The sequence below is a fragment of the Hypomesus nipponensis genome, chromosome 19 (genome assembly GCF_054491055.1).
Source record: "Hypomesus nipponensis isolate SF chromosome 19, ASM5449105v1, whole genome shotgun sequence".
NCBI lineage: Eukaryota > Metazoa > Chordata > Actinopteri > Osmeriformes > Osmeridae > Hypomesus > Hypomesus nipponensis.
Window position 1 is genome coordinate 10,062,941 of NC_140379.1, and position 15,603 is coordinate 10,078,543.

At 44.6% G+C, this 15,603-nt stretch overlaps 3 protein-coding genes across 3 annotated transcripts; all 3 read right to left on the reverse strand.

The window, feature by feature from the left end:
- Window positions 1-288: 288 nt before the first annotated feature.
- Window positions 289-2,731, reverse strand: pdcd5 (programmed cell death 5). Its single transcript, XM_084682874.1, has 6 exons — window positions 2,548-2,731; window positions 1,609-1,652; window positions 1,239-1,300; window positions 1,066-1,157; window positions 826-897; window positions 289-679 (listed from the first exon to the last, which is right to left on the reverse strand). Exons 1-6 carry the CDS (start codon window positions 2,611-2,613, stop codon window positions 632-634), a joined length of 384 nt encoding a protein of 127 aa, XP_084539000.1. The 5' UTR covers window positions 2,614-2,731; the 3' UTR covers window positions 289-631.
- Window positions 2,732-2,878: 147 nt separating this feature from the next.
- uraha (urate (5-hydroxyiso-) hydrolase a) lies at window positions 2,879-4,120 on the reverse strand. The gene is made up of 4 exons (XM_084682873.1): window positions 3,960-4,120; window positions 3,523-3,662; window positions 3,227-3,362; window positions 2,879-3,138 (listed from the first exon to the last, which is right to left on the reverse strand). The coding sequence occupies exons 1-4, from the start codon at window positions 4,011-4,013 to the stop codon at window positions 3,049-3,051; spliced, it is 420 nt and encodes a 139-aa protein (XP_084538999.1). The 5' UTR covers window positions 4,014-4,120; the 3' UTR covers window positions 2,879-3,048.
- A 538-nt stretch (window positions 4,121-4,658) lies between these two features.
- On the reverse strand, window positions 4,659-14,382 carry LOC146246951 (RNA-binding Raly-like protein). The gene is made up of 7 exons (XM_084682725.1): window positions 14,214-14,382; window positions 12,973-13,048; window positions 8,452-8,502; window positions 6,661-6,830; window positions 6,129-6,242; window positions 5,776-5,939; window positions 4,659-5,464 (listed from the first exon to the last, which is right to left on the reverse strand). The coding sequence occupies exons 1-7, from the start codon at window positions 14,248-14,250 to the stop codon at window positions 5,426-5,428; spliced, it is 651 nt and encodes a 216-aa protein (XP_084538851.1). The 5' UTR covers window positions 14,251-14,382; the 3' UTR covers window positions 4,659-5,425.
- Between the last annotated feature and the right edge of the window lie 1,221 nt (window positions 14,383-15,603).

Consider the following 15,603-nt stretch of genomic DNA (forward strand, 5'->3'; position numbering starts at 1 on the left):
TTTGTAAACGCAATAAGGAATGTACCACTGGAGGAAGTAAGAAGGAAAGTTGTTTTAGAACTACAACCTAAATATGAAGTTGATATGCCACCAATGCTATTTACACATGTCCAGCTCAAAAATTGGTCAGAGGAGATTAACCCAGTCCAGTCAGAGGTATATATTAAATTATTCTCAAGAGTCTAGTGTAGTCCATCGAAAGCTATGTAAAAGTATTTGTATAAATCACCCATTCATGTCAACTGTAGAATAGATATTAGCAAAACAAAACATGAATATACCAAGGTGTCCAGTTATGTGTCATGCTAGCATTTAATAGCACACATACCATATTCACAGAACAGTCTTCAAATCGGGTACATTTGAAACAATATCCTTTCTTGCAAGAAAAACAAAATAACAGTGGTGAGAATGGAGGTATTGAGAAATTGAAAATAGAAAGAGATAAATAAGGTTTGCTTCTTTGTTTTGAAACGTTTTATCTCTATGGGGAGAGTATTGTGAGTTCCAGATCCACGCAGGGCTGGATGAGGCATCCCAATGTGCACCTCCCGTGTGGGGCCATAGGTAAAAAGATGGTCTGTTACCAACAGAGCCCAACAATCCTGTCTATAGTCCCGGCCTCCGCACATCAGTAATCATCCTCGTCATCCGAGTCCATGACCTTCCGTCTGTTGAACTGAGAGACAGAATCAGTGAGACAGGCTGACTGACAGAAGCAGTGAGACAGGCTGACTGACAGAAGCAGTGAGACAAGCTGACTGACAAGCAGTGAGACAGGCCTTACTAAGCACATGGAGGCATGAATTAAAGATTGTCACTTACTTTGACAGTTGTCTTTTTCTCTGTTTGCTGGCTGACCTTTTCTAGGATTTCAATTAAACCTGTGTCTGTAATCTAAACAAAGGGAAGGAATGTTCAATATCAAGAAGCATAGACAACTGAGACAACCAATGAGACTGTTGACAGAGCCATGCACTGCATAGACTTATACAATATAGGCCCATGAACGTACACAAGGTAGTCCTACAGCCTTATACAACGTCTATATACAAAATGTCCCACCTTTCCTCCTAGCTGACCGAAGCGGGCCATCTGTATGAGGTAGTTCTCAACGGCTTTGGCTTTGTCTGGCTTCACCAAGGCCAGATTATTCACTGCAAGAAAAAAAGATGTGAGAAGGCAAAAGTTCCTACTAGTATCTCTGACAGCGAGGCGGAGACTGCAAAAATACTTACATCTAGCGCGGGCGGACTGGTCCAAAACCTGAGCCAGAATGGAGTTCCTCATCTCTGAGTCTCTGAGAGGAGGATTAGGACAGGAGGGCACACAGCATGAGCACACATTAAAATGACCAGTTTCACCTAAAACCAAATTTGTCACAGGCCACAATCTTCTGAACTTCATCCTCATCACCTCATTTTGAACTGTGGTACATTAGTTAAGGTTCAGCTTCGCATCATGAATATCCGTAAAGCTGAAACAGACTGGCTCTGATAATGAGCATTCAAAGTTGTTGGATGGGTTGGTATGTTGAGTCAGGTGTGTTACTGATGGATTGAGTCAAGTGTGTTGGTGTTGTGTTGACTCAGAAGGTAAATGACTGACCTCTGCTTGGCCTCCTGCTGTCCTTGCTGGTCATTTGAGGAGTCCTGTCAGGGGGTCACAAATTTGTATGAGGCTGGACTTCCACTTTGTCTTAGTGGGACACATATCGCAATCACTTGCTTTGAGGTTAAATGCACACTTTAATGAAACAGAAAGCTTATTCTGATATGCAATCAGGCAAACTGCAGCCCTACATCCAACACTGGCTGAGACACACACGCAGTCTGCAACTGTCATCAGCACCCCACTAACTACACTCTGCTTACCGGACAATTCACAGGGTTCCAAGCTAGAGCAATCTATCACTTCATCATTTTAAAGACATCTGCTGATTCTCTAGGCCCTATATATCGTATCAATTTAATCTGACCTAGTCCAGTTGTAGACAAATAACCATTAATGTTCAATGGGGCAAGATATTGCAGCGGGCTAGTAAGAAAATAAATCACGCAGGGTAGTTTTTAGTTTTAAGGTAGCCTAAGTTTGCTATCGTTAATTATCCATGTTACTTTTAATGTTACAACATCTGCTTGACACCAGTCATTCGAAGACGCCCGGAGTACTGAAGCTGAACTAAAATGGAATTAATGCCACAAGAATGAAGCTTGAAGATTGGGCTTCTCGTCCTAACTCAAGCATTGGGGGCTAGCTAGCTAGTAAACAAGCTAACGTTCCTTGCTAGCAGTCACCTACTACCTACTACCTACTACCTACAATAGCTAGTTTACAAACTAAAAGGAATATTCAGTGTTGAATTAAAACTAAGTTGTACTGGAATGATATCCAGCTAGTGAAATATTGATTGGTCAAACTATCTTTCACATTCATAGCCAGTACTGGGTAACTTTAGCTAGTGGCTTCTACAGTGACAGGATGAGATGAGCCTTTCCTTTTATGGTCGAAAATATGCCTTTTCATCCCTCGTGTTCACTCCCTTACCCCATGTTTCGCCTGCAGTTCGGTCATACGTTGCCTCCGAATTGCGTCCAGTTCGTCATCTGCCATTGTGTGATTGAGTCAAAAACGCGTCCGTTTAGAATAAAGAAAATCTACCACTTTATTATACTTGCGTTATGGAGCCCGTTTCGTTAGGGGAAGGGCCTTGCTACAGGCTAGTGTAATCGATGCACGCATACATTCACCACAGCAGCCAGTGAAAGCAGTCAGAGCAAAATGATGGTTCTGAATAGCCTACATTAAACGTAGTAGAAAAATAAAATAATTTGGGGTGATAAAATACAATAACAACACAAATTAAAAAATGATCACATTTCTTTAACACATGTGGTGTATGTTTTTATTGTAATTTCAGTTGTGAACCCAATAAACGGTGAAAACATGTTTCTTTCCTCTGTGTGTGTTCACACACACCTGCCAAACTTAACTCTTTCCCGACCATTCAACCTCCAGTTAGGTAATTCAGGTCCCCATAGCTTATCTTTAGCTCCCTCTATAGGTGCTGTAGGAGAAACGGCTGAGAAGCAGAGGGATGTGGAACTTCTGGCTTGAGTCAGTTATGGTGAAAGTTATCTGTGGAGGAATAAAGACGGTATGATGACATTATCTATTTATGCCAACCAAAGAATAAGTTGCACAGTAGATAAACTAATCTGCTCACTTCAACAAAGGGATAGAAGCATGCCTCCCCCAGTCTCTCCCAGTACTGTCCTGTCTCAAAGCGCATCTTGTATACCCCGGGAGTGAAAGTCTCTTTAGTGATGAGCCCAGGGCAGCGGCCATCTTCATTGGTGGTCCTATAGGAGAAGTAATTTGGTCACAGAAGAAAATGGAAGGTGTTCTAGAACTTTAACTCTGAGCTCCAGTACGTAGCATTCTACAGATGTAACATTGTTTTTTGCCAGCCTCTATAATAATAACAATGGATAACATAGATTAGTGGAGCTCTGTGCTGACCCTGTCATGAGGACGTCCCACGTAGCAGTGTTGGGGTCCAGTAGATGCAGACTGAGAGCCATGTGGGAGCCAGGGACACCCCTACCAGTGTTCAGTACATGGGTGGTCAGGGGACTGACTGGACCAGCCATCTCTGCACACTGCAGCATACAGAGAAGAAGGCTACAAACAAGAACTGCATATTGTGCATAACTATATCATTGTCAGTTTATTTAGATCATCCCATATGAAAAGTGGTGTCTTAAATCCCCACCTTGTAACTGACAATAATAATGTAGTGCATTCTGCGGCCTCTGATAGGCCAAGGAGATCCCAACCCAACAATGTTAATTCTTGTCAATCAAAAAACTACTCGAACTCGGGACAGAAAGCGTTCCTCTTCCACACCACTGCTAAATATTTAAGTGTCGTGAGAACCTTTTATCTAGTAATCTTACCTTGTTTGCAGTCAAAAGATGACTCCGTATGTGTCGTAGTCTGTCAGCACACATGTGTTAATTCGGTGTCGAGCCAAACCAGTTTTTCTAGTTAGTCTTTTCAGTCTTCAACAGCATAGGGCTATCATTTAATAGTTCATATGTCGAATTTACCCGTGAAAATTGCACAAGCTACCTCACGAGGTTTGCCGTATGACTGTATTATTATCAAGGACTGCCATCAGTGGGGCTTCTCGTGCACCTTTTTTGTCAAGGAAACATTGATCTGCTACACTCCGCTGTTAATGTTTAAAGCCGAGCAAATATAACATACGGTGCACATTGTCCCACACTAGATATTACAAGTTTGTTCCTCTAGTCACAATTGACTTTGTTTTGTAATGCAATGTAATATATTTGATATATTACATATTACATTGCATTTATATATTTTTGTTAGTTTAGTTTGAAGGTTTTTAAATGTGTTTTCTGTTACTCATGGTGTTACACACATACTGTATGTATATATATACGCACACTGTATACACACACACAAACACACACACACACACACACACACACACACATACATCAAGATTAAACACTTCTAGAGGTGTTCATGATCAAAATGAATATACCCTTTCTAGTGTGATAAAGGGAATTCTTCCACTCATTCACTCAGCTTATGTATGTATGAAGGCCAAAGAAAACTAACACACATTTGACACCAATAGCATTTTAATAAAACATTTCAAGACTTTTATCTTTGCTCTTTTAAAGAATGAAATACACCCCTCTAAAATAAAATGCCGGATAGAAAACATACCAAAAACAGAAAAGAAAGACATTAAAGCACAATATAACAGAGGTGTCCAGGCGTCTCCTTGGTGACAGACATTCCACCAGACACATTTACAGTAAGAAGAGATGGGACAAAGGGAGTGTGGAAGGCAAGGTGCGTGTGTTTTAACCTCTGCATTTGTTTATTTCGAATAGTAAAAATGTTACACAATTGTTGGCCTTCTTTAAAAAGCGGCCACTGTTATCTCTCGCTTTTGACGAGTGTAGAATACAATACTAATCAAGAATATTAACAAGTTCATTTTCTATTATAATTACCTTCAGCATATAACCTCTTTATCTCTCATGCTCTTTCTTTCTTTCATTTTGTATGAACAGAGGATCTAATGCTTGAAAAAAAGAGCTAATGTCTGCCGAGGAGAAAAAGAGGGAGGACATGAGGAAGAGAGAGAAGAGATTGGATACAAAGAAACAACTGAGACTGAGTGGTCAGTTTGTCTTCAGACAGTCCAGGTGAATGTGTTGATGTGTAGATTTCTGTCTGTGTGCATATTTCACAGGTACCCAGGATACATCGTAGGCCTACAAAAACGCTAGCTAGCAAAGGAGTTCATGTGGTCTAAAATAATACAAGACAGCTGCTTTCTTCCTCCACATCAGAGACTCCCCCTGCTCGGTGTCCTTCCTCACATCTCATCCTCAGGACCAGAGCTCTGCTTGTTTATCTGTCACAAACAGACAGACATGTCATATAGATAGATAGGCAGACAGACGGACGGACAGGCGGGCGGGCGGGCATACAGACATTACTGTTCTAGCAACAGCATGGTGCAACTTTCTGGGAAGCTAGGAGGCAGGCTTGCGTGTGCTCATTTGTTGATGTGTTTAAAATATGCAGTCAAAATTAAAGTGACACCAGTTGAAACTCAAACAGACAGACACAGAAAGTTCCACTCCTACACACAGTCAGGAGATTCTACACACAGTCTCACTCATGGAGAGGTTCTGAGACTAGACTGCCCAAACACTAAATTACCGTGTGGTGGTCATCGTCACTGGCCTCCCCCAGTTCAGGGCTCTCTCTCTGGGCACGGTGGCGGGGGCTCCAGGGGGAGGAGGGAGAGAGGGAGAGGGAGCTGGGGCTGCTGGCTGAGGGGGGATACGGGGATCCCGCTAGACTGTCCTCTCTCAAGGGAGACCCTAAAACACACATGCACGCATACATACATTATAAGCACACATGTCATCTGGGTAGACAGGAAAAAATAAATTTTTTAAATTCCAAAAGACCACAAGATGGCAGCAGAAACTCTTAGGTCTAGATTTGCCCCGCACAGCCTGCACTGTGTGTTCAAGCTAGACATTCAGACAGTTGATTAACCGGCTCACCGGTGTGGTCCCTGTTCTGTGAGTCCATTCTGTCCAGGCTGTGCAGCAGCCCATCTATTTGGGTCTTTATCAGCGTCAGCTCCTTCTTTATCACCCGCAGCTCATTCATCTTCACTGAGGGGGTGGAGATGGAGAAAAGGAGCGAGAGGAGAAGGGGGATGGGGAAGGGGAGCGGGTAGGAGATGGAAAAAAGGACGGGCAGTTGGAGGTGGATGAGAGGGAGGGAGGGAGGGATGTAGGGAGAGGGAGAGAGAGAGAGAGAGAGAGAGAGAGAGAGAGAGAGAGAGAGAGAGAGAGAGAGAGAGAGAGAGAGAGAGAGAGAGAGAGAGAGAGGGAGGGGTTAAGAGTGTGTAGCAGGGGGCTAGAAAGGACTAGGGGTGATGAGGCCTTGTAAATAAACATCAACATCTGCTATAGGTTCTTCAGTCTCTAATATGGTTGCTAATAAAGTGCCTTGATTGGCTGCTAACCATTAGCTATGATGGAGGTAGGCTTGTAATATGTGTTTGTATGTGTGTGGAGGGGTACTTACACTTGGCCCTAATGGAGCCTGTGTTGTGAGCTCTGAAACTCTTGGACAGGGGCCTGTCTCGGCTGTGCCTGTGCCTAGAAGAGGTGGAGGAAGATCGGGGCCGCTTAGCCTCACTGGGGCCCTGTCCCAGGGGAGGCATTGAGGCTGGAACACGCTGGTAGTCATATACTCTGTGGAGGCCACAAACATTTAAGATGTTTCAGGTAGAATAAAATGTGTCAGCAACACCATGTTACAGACACTGCATTGGTATACAGTATATTCTTACAGGCCTTGGATTTAAATTTGCACCTGAGAAAAGGTGGGACTCATGTGGAAGTAGACCCCTCCACAGCCCTAAAGGCCTGTTGACTATTGTCCCTACTGCTCTTGTCTCCCTCTCCCTTCGGAAACTGCTTCCATGGATACCATGGTATCTGAGGGTGGTGGGAGGTGGTTTGGAGTGGTGCGGTGATGAGCAGACTGGTGGTGGTTTGTTTTGGTGACACCTTGTGTCCCCATTTTTATGAGGGGGTTGTGACAACCTCCTCCCTCCGTCTGCTCCTTCTGCTTTTGCTTTAAACGAGCACTTGTCAGACGTCTGTGAGACCTCTCTTGTTTGATTTTGGATTTGGGACCTCTGAACGCATAATACATGCAGACTACAGTATACTGTTGTATTGTTCTATTATGGTCAATAGTTGGAAGGGACTGAAGGGATCTGTCATATTATTTGCCAGGTAGACAAGTCTAATTTGTCAGACTCTCCACTCACCCTCTCCTGTACCAAACCAACAATCAATTTCCCTATCTATAGCTGAACATAATATAATTGGTTCTGTCAGCACCAATCAAAATCTCTCTGGCAGTGCAGGGGATATGGGGAAAGGAGAAAGTGCATTCCACACTTACACGCAGGCACGCGCGCGCACACACACACACATACATACACACACACATGCACACACACACACACATATACACACACATACACACAAACACACATACACACAGACTGGACACCTGGACAGGCGGGTCAGTGTGCTAGAGGGCAGGAAAGCTAAGTTAGCCTTAGTGGTAGTGAGGTAGCTAGTCTAACAGGTAATGTTGTGTGTGAGGATTACAAACCAGTGTGGGGTTACGGTGTAGTCTGTGGGTGAGAGTGAGGATTACACTACAAGAGAGGCTTTGTTTCTGCTGGAGCTTCAATCTGTGTGTGGAGATGCACTTTCTCTTACGTTTCCACTTAAAAACTGACGCACACACATACACACACATGCATACACACACACATACACACACATGCACGCACACACACATACACACACATGCACGCACACACACTCACCAAGCTGTCTACAAAGCTGAAGCTTGTCAGCATTGCAGGGTAAAATCATACACCGTGTTCAAAGCAAATTTAAAGTCAGAGTGATAAGTATTTTTTTCCTAAGTTTAGAGAGTAAAATGCCACACTGGCAGAATAAAGATGAGAGAATAAACTCTAAAGCTATAGCACACCAATACGTGTGTGTGTCTTTATGTACTTATGCATGTGTGTGTATGTGTGTGTGTGAAAGAGAGAGCAGAATAGGGAAAATACTTGTGTGGGTGTACTTCTCCCTTGCTTTCAAAGCATGACTCTGAATATCTAAATGAAGTGTTTCTGAGGTAGGGAGACTGGAGGAAAAGAAGAGGGGAGAGGAGGGGAAAAGAAGGGTGTGTTTGAGTCTCCTCCTCCCTGTGCACTGACACACTGACACACTGATGTTGCCGACACAACAGCAGTACTATAGTTGTTACCAGCTGACTTACCTGTCATAGTAGTCCTCCTGGTAGGAGTCATAGTCCAGATCGTACTCAGACCTGCAGGAGGAGAGGGGGTGGAGAGGAAGGAAGGGGAAGGGTAGAGAGGGAGGGTTAGGGTTATGTTCTGCTCACATGTTTGATAGAGATGCAGGACGTTTTCATCCCTCATAAAACACTTGCACTTTGATCCCTGTAAATGACATGCAAGACATGTCAATGTGCAATATTATGCCAAGCTTTCCTTGTTTGTCTAATTGGCTGTGTTTGTATTATGTATAAAAAAAGACGTTAACATATGAGTTGATGCTAAACCATGAGGAATAATATTAACCTAGAATTGCTAAATATACACATTCTGTGTTTATATTCTCTCAGCGAGCATTCTTCTGGAAATAAGAGTGAGAGAGATTATTTCACACCTTAGGTGTGTGTGCATGTGTGAGCATTAAACTGCAGTTCAGCCAACTGAAAAGACTATGCCTGATCTGCAGTCAGTTAGAAAGAAGACATGACATTGGATTAGTGGTGCAACAGCAAGGTGAGGAATCCATAATAATTGTCCTGCGCTCTGCACCAGTGACTACGGGACACATACTATGTGTGTTCCTGAATGTTCCAGCTCATTTACTACGGAGCCAAGCTGTCAGAGAATGTGTGCATGGGCTTGCATGCTTGTGTTTTGTGTTGTATGTGTGACTTTAAGTGATAAGTTGAGAGAAAGTGTTTGAGTGGTAATACTGGATATATATACCTCCTCTTTAATCTAGTGGAGGAGCAGGCCAGAGAACAATGGGGGCATATCAGATCCACCTCCTGACACTTGCAGCTGACTCATGATCTGGGATGTACCAATATGTACACCTCACACACAATCACCTCACACACAATCACCTCATACACACTCACGTCACACACATTCACCTCATACACACTCACCTCACACACATTTACCTCATACACAATCACCTCACACACAATCACCTCATACACACTCACCTCACACACATTCACCTCATACACACTCACGTCACACACAATTCCTACACACTCAAGCCACATGCACTTACTTATACTGTGTATAAATGGTGTTTGTTTCTGGTGTGTGATGTGTGCTTTGTGCATGTGTGTTTGCATGTGTGTGATGGAAAGCAAGGTCACTGTAGGCTAATTACTTTCTTTTCATAATTCGCAATATTCAAGTAAACCATTAGCAAGCTATAAATCATCTCACCTGGTTGCTCTCACAGACAGGTTTTGTGTGCGAGAGCATGTGTGCACAGACACACACACACACACACACACACACACAAAAGCAGATTTACACACAGACCAACACCAGACCATTTTCAAATTTGCAGAGGTTATGTCTAAGTGGTAAGATTCTGGAATGTTGTGAGGTTCTGGAGGGTAGTGGTGAGGTTCTGGGAAAGAGAGCCTTCAGGCCTTCCAGACCAGTTTCAGAGATCAGACTCGCTCTGATTAACACACACCCTGACAGGTTTGAACCCCAGATAAACATAATCTGCCTTTCAAATCAACCCTAGTTACAGGTGTTGATTGTGATTAGAAACTAAAGGCTCTTACTGTAATTACTCACTTAGGCTTCTGGCAGGAGGAGAGATGAATAACACTCCTGTTTTCTGCATTAATGGAATATCTGCAGGTGGTCGGATTGGATGATAGATTGGATTAATCACTTTGTAAAACAGATGTGCACAAACAAAGTAGTCTGTTTATCCCAAACACTGACAATGAATAACCTAAAGGCAAATATGTTTGTATGTTTTCAATGTACTGTGTGGTTGTTTGTGTGTAAATGTGTGGTTGTGTGTTTGTGTGTGTGCTCTAAAACTCTGCACATCGCTGTCTGTCTGTGTAGGTTCATTTTTCTTGAGGTGAGGGAGCGTGTGAGGCTGGGAGGGAGGCTGGGAGGGAGGCTGTCCAGGAGCGGCTGACGGGCTGTTAGAGCTGTGTTGATTAGAGCCTAGGATCAGGGGAGGTTAATGACAATTTCAGAGAGGTGAAGGACTCATTATCAAGGTTAGCTCTCATTTGCAGCATCCGACAGCAGTAAGGGATCGGACTATGTGCTGTAACAGAAAGGAAACCCAGTGTGGTACTGAACTGGGGAATTATCTGTCATCAAAAAATGGACATATAGATCTTCCCTGTGAGATGAACAGCTGTACCAGAGCTGTGTAGTGGAGGACTGAGAGGGCAAAGAAGCTGTCAGTGTCCTTTGGAAAGCTGTCTGGGTTTAGCTGTGACTGACAGGCCTGATATTTGCTATTGACCTCACACTGTAGTCTGTGATCCTCACAGGAGGAAACTTCTACCTGGGCCAACATAACTGGGATCCCACGCTCCCTCTCCCCACACACACGCGCGCTTACACGCGCACACACAAGCAGCTGTGCTGACTGGTTGTTTTGCAGAGAATGGTCTTTGCTGACTGAACACACTCAAAACACAGCCTTCTTCCCTCTCTCTCCTTCACCCTCCTGTGTGTTCAGGACTGTGTTTAGCCATGTTCAGATTGTCTTCATCTGTGTTAAGACCACGTGCTCACCAGGGTTCAGACTGTGTTTACTCATATGCATACTGTGTGTTTAACTGTGTGTTTAGACTGTGTAACAGTTGGCGACGGTTTAAGTTTAGACTGTGTGTCTAGGATGTGTGTCTGTGTTTTGTGGAGCAGAGTGGACCGTGAACTCAGGCCTTTATTGATAAACATTCCTCCAGCCTTTAACAAAGCCAGTTACACGACAGATTAAATCAGTTACAAAGAGCTCTAGGTGTCCAATCTTATTTCTCTGACACAAGCACATTATTATGGATCTTTCAACTGACACACACACATTATAATGGATTGATCTAGGTCGTGCTTCAGACGGAAGAATGTTGCACATGGTATGAAGGGCTGTTATTATACAGTATGTCAGTGTTCAATACATATGCCACACATATATGGTATGTTTTCCACAAATACCTTAACAAGACGTGTGTGTGTTTGTGTGTATGTGTGTATGTGTGTGTGTCTCAGTGTTGACCAGGCAGCAGTCTAGTCTCCCTGGCTGCCCTCAGGCTTCAGAGCCTATTTCCTGTTGTGCAGTGTGATAAGTTTCCTTGTCAGGTCCGCCCAGTACCACTATATTTCTGATAAGCTCTGCTGCTAGTTTTCAGACCTCTGGCACAGAGATCAATTTGAGATTGATTCAGAAAGCCCTGCTGGGGTGAGATGGGAGATCAATTTGAGATGGATTGTTCACGCTAAGGGGCAAACGGCACACACCACAGTTCTCTCTTTCTCCCCCTTTCTTTCTTCTCAGTCTTTCTAACTCTACCTCTGTCCTCATGTTCTTTCTCTTCATACCAGTGTCCTTGTCCCCCCCCCCCTCTCTCTCTCTCTCTCTCTCTCTCTCTCTCTCTCTCTCTCTCTCTCTACAGCTCTTTATTTCCATCAACACTCTTCTTTTATGTGCCATCCCATCAGTCCTATTCTACTGTCCTTGTTGATCCATGATCTTCCTCCCACTGTGTCTTCTCACCAAACCTGTTTGTGTGTTTTTTTGTTGTTGTGTGCGTGTGTTTGTGTGTGTGTGTTTGTGTGTATGTATGTATTTGTTTGTGCGTGTGTTTTCTTGCGTGTGTGTATGTGTGTGGCAGCAGTAGGGGAGGTGATGACTCCATCAGTGGCTGAGCGGTGAGAGGAGAGATAAGTAATCTGGCTTGATGATATACACACTGATGGATACACCCAGACCCATAGGCCTCGCCCACACACACACACACACACACACGTACGCACACAAACACACTGTTCCCCCAACCCTCCTCCTCTTCCGCTTGACTAACTCCTCACACAACTACAATGTATGACTGCTTGTTTTACTGAAGGCTATCAGCTGCAGTACCCCCCATGTTCATACATAGCCAGAGGGTACACACCCCTCATGCCTCCACCCCCCTGTGTGCCCCTCCAGGCCCTCTAGGGTATGACAGATGGGTCTGGTCTATTATTAACACCACCACCCCACCCCCCCCCCCACACACACACACACTTCATCAGCCCCCTGAAGTAATGAAAACAAATGACAGCACACTATTGGAAGGGAAACACATGAAGCAGGCTGGACTGATGCCTGGCATCCCCTCCTCTCCTCTGCTGCACTTTCCCCCTCACCCTGGGCCTCCCTCCCAGCTCCAGCACACTGCTCGTGGCTGCCAGCACCTCTGCACCCCACATGTGTTGCAGCCTCACCCCTACTGCGAGAACATTCCGCCTGAATGATTGGCAACTTAAATAGCTTGAATAAAATATACCAATATAACCAATAAATACATAATAATAAACCAATATAGACTTAGTAGAGCCCTACACAACACATACTCAATCAGTGAAGAAAAAGACTCAGCCAACATTTCTCAGTGCCCCCCCAGTCAAGGCAGTCTTAAACCAGGGCTGATCCACACACACACACACACACACACACGCACACACACACACACACACAGGTACAGACTTACCCATAGAGAGTGTTGCTGGGTCTCTTGCTCGATGTCCTGTAACATCCGGTCTTCAGTTCGCCACTCATGCTCATGTCTGAGACCCAAACACACAGAAAACTGTGCGTTAGAATCCATTCTAACAACAATTCTCAAGGTGGATGTAAACTGGAAGTGTTTGTGCTCCAGGCTGACAGACTGGAGTGACATTTCAGTATTTTGGGACACTCCAGTTTGGGGCACTACAAGAGCAGATTAATTGTGGGGTATCCAGCACAGCATGTGTATTGGCAAGAAGCCCTGTCAACTGCAAAGACAAATACACACAATCACACTTACCAACACACATATACACCAGAACGACACACAGACAAGCTGACAACAACACACAGGGCAAACATCTCAATCCAGACTGGAACCCTGCAGTGTCTGAATGGGTCATTTGTCAGATAATGCTGTAAAAGTGCCCCTCAAGTGTATGCGATTGTGTGTGATTGTGTAAATGTGTGCGTGCGTGTGATAGTGTTTGTGTCTCAGATGGTTGTGAGGGCTCTCTATACTATTTCCCTTACTCTTCCTCTCTTTGTCCTTTCGGTCCTCTCTTTCTCGCATCAGGGAGGCTGGGTAAAAGGGCTCAGCTGGGGGGTAAAAATAATACTAGTCTAGAAAAAAACGAGCTTTCCCGGTTCAGTTGTAGGTCCAGTTATAGTGTAGTTGTAGATTCTATCCTGATGTAGTAGTGGATCCTAACATACACACACACTGAAATCTACAGTATGCTACACAAGACACAGTTGTACATGCTCAATTGCTTTTTTATCTTCCTTTTGTGACCACACATATGTCTGTTTGTGTGTTGGGTGTGTGTGTTGTGTATGAGCTCAGCTGCGCTCTAAGAGTAAACATTACAGCTCCCTTCACTTTGGTTTAAAACCTATTACCCTCTCTCTCTCTCCCTCTCTCTCTCTGTCTCTCTCTCCATCTCTTCTTCAATTCTCTCTCACCCACCGTCTATTTATTTGAATAGATGGGTAAACCAAGGGGTAAGAGATGAACGGGGGGTTAATAAGTAGGAGAAGGACAAGGGGGCACAAAGAGATGAAATGTCAGGATGTGAAACAGTGAAATAAACAAAGAGACATGGAAAGGTGTTTCACACAGTACACGCACACACGCACACAGACACACACACGCACACACGCACACACACACACACGCGCACACACGCACACACAGAGGAGGGTAAACCCCGACATACTCACATCGTTGACTGCGGTGCTCACTCTTAAACAGGGTCATATCAGGGACGCCTCACGACAAGGGCAGCCTGGAGACCAGGAGATGATGGTATGTCACCTTCTCTTTGCCTCGTATCTGCTCTGTGGAAGTCTCCTCTCCTCCGTCTGCTTGGTGGAGGTGTGCAGGCAGTGATTATGCTGAGGACTGTGGTACTACTGAGGCAATGACAACGTACTGAGAGCAGCACCAACAGGGATGTACCACGTCTCAAAATTCAGCAGGGGTGGACAGGATTGGATAATTCCATTTTCTACGGGGGAAAGGGGAGAGGGGGTCTTTGAGTGTGCAGCTGGTTTCCTCTCAATAACAGAAGCTTGGCAGAGGCTGACACACTGTACCCAGGCAAGGCTGAGCTGCCAACAAGAGAAAGCTACAGAATGTAGGAGAGGATGTGTGTGAGTGGGACTGAGCGGACTGGGTGGAGGAGGGTAACTTAATCACAGCCCAGAGCTGTGGGCATATGGACATGGAAGTTGTGAGCCAGTGTATGAGACCAGAGCAGGAAGTTGAGGTCACATCACATACAGAATACACACACACTGATGCACTGTATACTGACACATACTGATGTATAATTTGCCCCACACAACCACACATACACCTGAGAGTTGATTATGTGAGCTGAAGAGGTACTATGGGGAAAGAAGGGACAGACTGAAGGGACAGGCTGAAGGGACAGACTGAAGGGACAGGCTGAAGGGACAGACTGAAGGACAGGCTGAAGGGACAGACTGAAGGGACAGGCTGAAGGGACAGACTGAAGGGACAGACTGAAGGGACAGGCTGAAGGGACAGGCTGAAGGGACAGACTGAAGGGACAGACTGAAGGGACAGACTGAAGGGACAGGCTGAAGGGACAGACTGAAGGGACAGGCTGAAGGGACAGACTGAAGGGACAGGCTGAAGGGACAGACTGAAGGGACAGACTGAAGGGACAGACTGAAGGGACAGGCTGAAGGGACAGACTGAAGGGACAGGCTGAAGGGACAGACTGAAGGGACAGGCTGAAGGGACAGACTGAAGGGACAGGCTGAAGGGACAGACTGGAGACATGATAAACATCCTTGTGGGTGATAAAAGAGAATCAAATGGCATCACATCAAATGGCATCACATCAAATCTAACTCCATTGTTCAGCCAAGGTTCTCTTACATTTATCCAGAAATATTTATTTATATTTTCTGAAATAACACAAGATTGATTGTTGGATTTGTAATTTGATCCAACAAGCATTGTTAAAAAAGAAATATTTTGGAAGGAAAGCCTGTTGTGGGAAGTACTGTGTCTCTGTCCTAATTGGCTTTCTGTGTTTAATAATGCTTTGCTGAGCTGTGTTCAGTGTGTTCAGTGTGT

What these genes read in the sequence shown, in the direction of transcription:
- pdcd5 (XM_084682874.1), bottom strand. Translation starts at nt 2,613, where the DNA reads ATGGCAGATGACGAACTGGACGCAATTCGGAGGCAACGTATGACCGAA. An exon ending in AACTGCAGGCGAAACATGGG is followed by an intron (nt 1,653 to 2,547) that starts GTAAGGGAGTGA and finishes ACCCCCTGACAG; the next exon opens with GACTCCTCAAATGACCAGCA. An exon ending in TCGGTCAGCTAGGAGGAAAG is followed by an intron (nt 898 to 1,065) that starts GTGGGACATTTT and finishes CCCTTTGTTTAG; the next exon opens with ATTACAGACACAGGTTTAAT.
- uraha (XM_084682873.1), bottom strand. Translation starts at nt 4,013, where the DNA reads ATGTGTGCTGACAGACTACGACACATACGGAGTCATCTTTTGACTGCA. An exon ending in ATCTTTTGACTGCAAACAAG is followed by an intron (nt 3,663 to 3,959) that starts GTAAGATTACTA and finishes TGTATGCTGCAG; the next exon opens with TGTGCAGAGATGGCTGGTCC. An exon ending in GCTTCTATCCCTTTGTTGAA is followed by an intron (nt 3,139 to 3,226) that starts GTGAGCAGATTA and finishes ATTCCTCCACAG; the next exon opens with ATAACTTTCACCATAACTGA.
- LOC146246951 (XM_084682725.1), bottom strand. Translation starts at nt 14,250, where the DNA reads ATGACCCTGTTTAAGAGTGAGCACCGCAGTCAACGAT. An exon ending in CAGGAGGACTACTATGACAG is followed by an intron (nt 6,831 to 8,451) that starts GTAAGTCAGCTG and finishes TGGCCTCCACAG; the next exon opens with AGTATATGACTACCAGCGTG. An exon ending in GTGACGATGACCACCACACG is followed by an intron (nt 5,465 to 5,775) that starts GTAATTTAGTGT and finishes TGTTTGTGACAG; the next exon opens with ATAAACAAGCAGAGCTCTGG.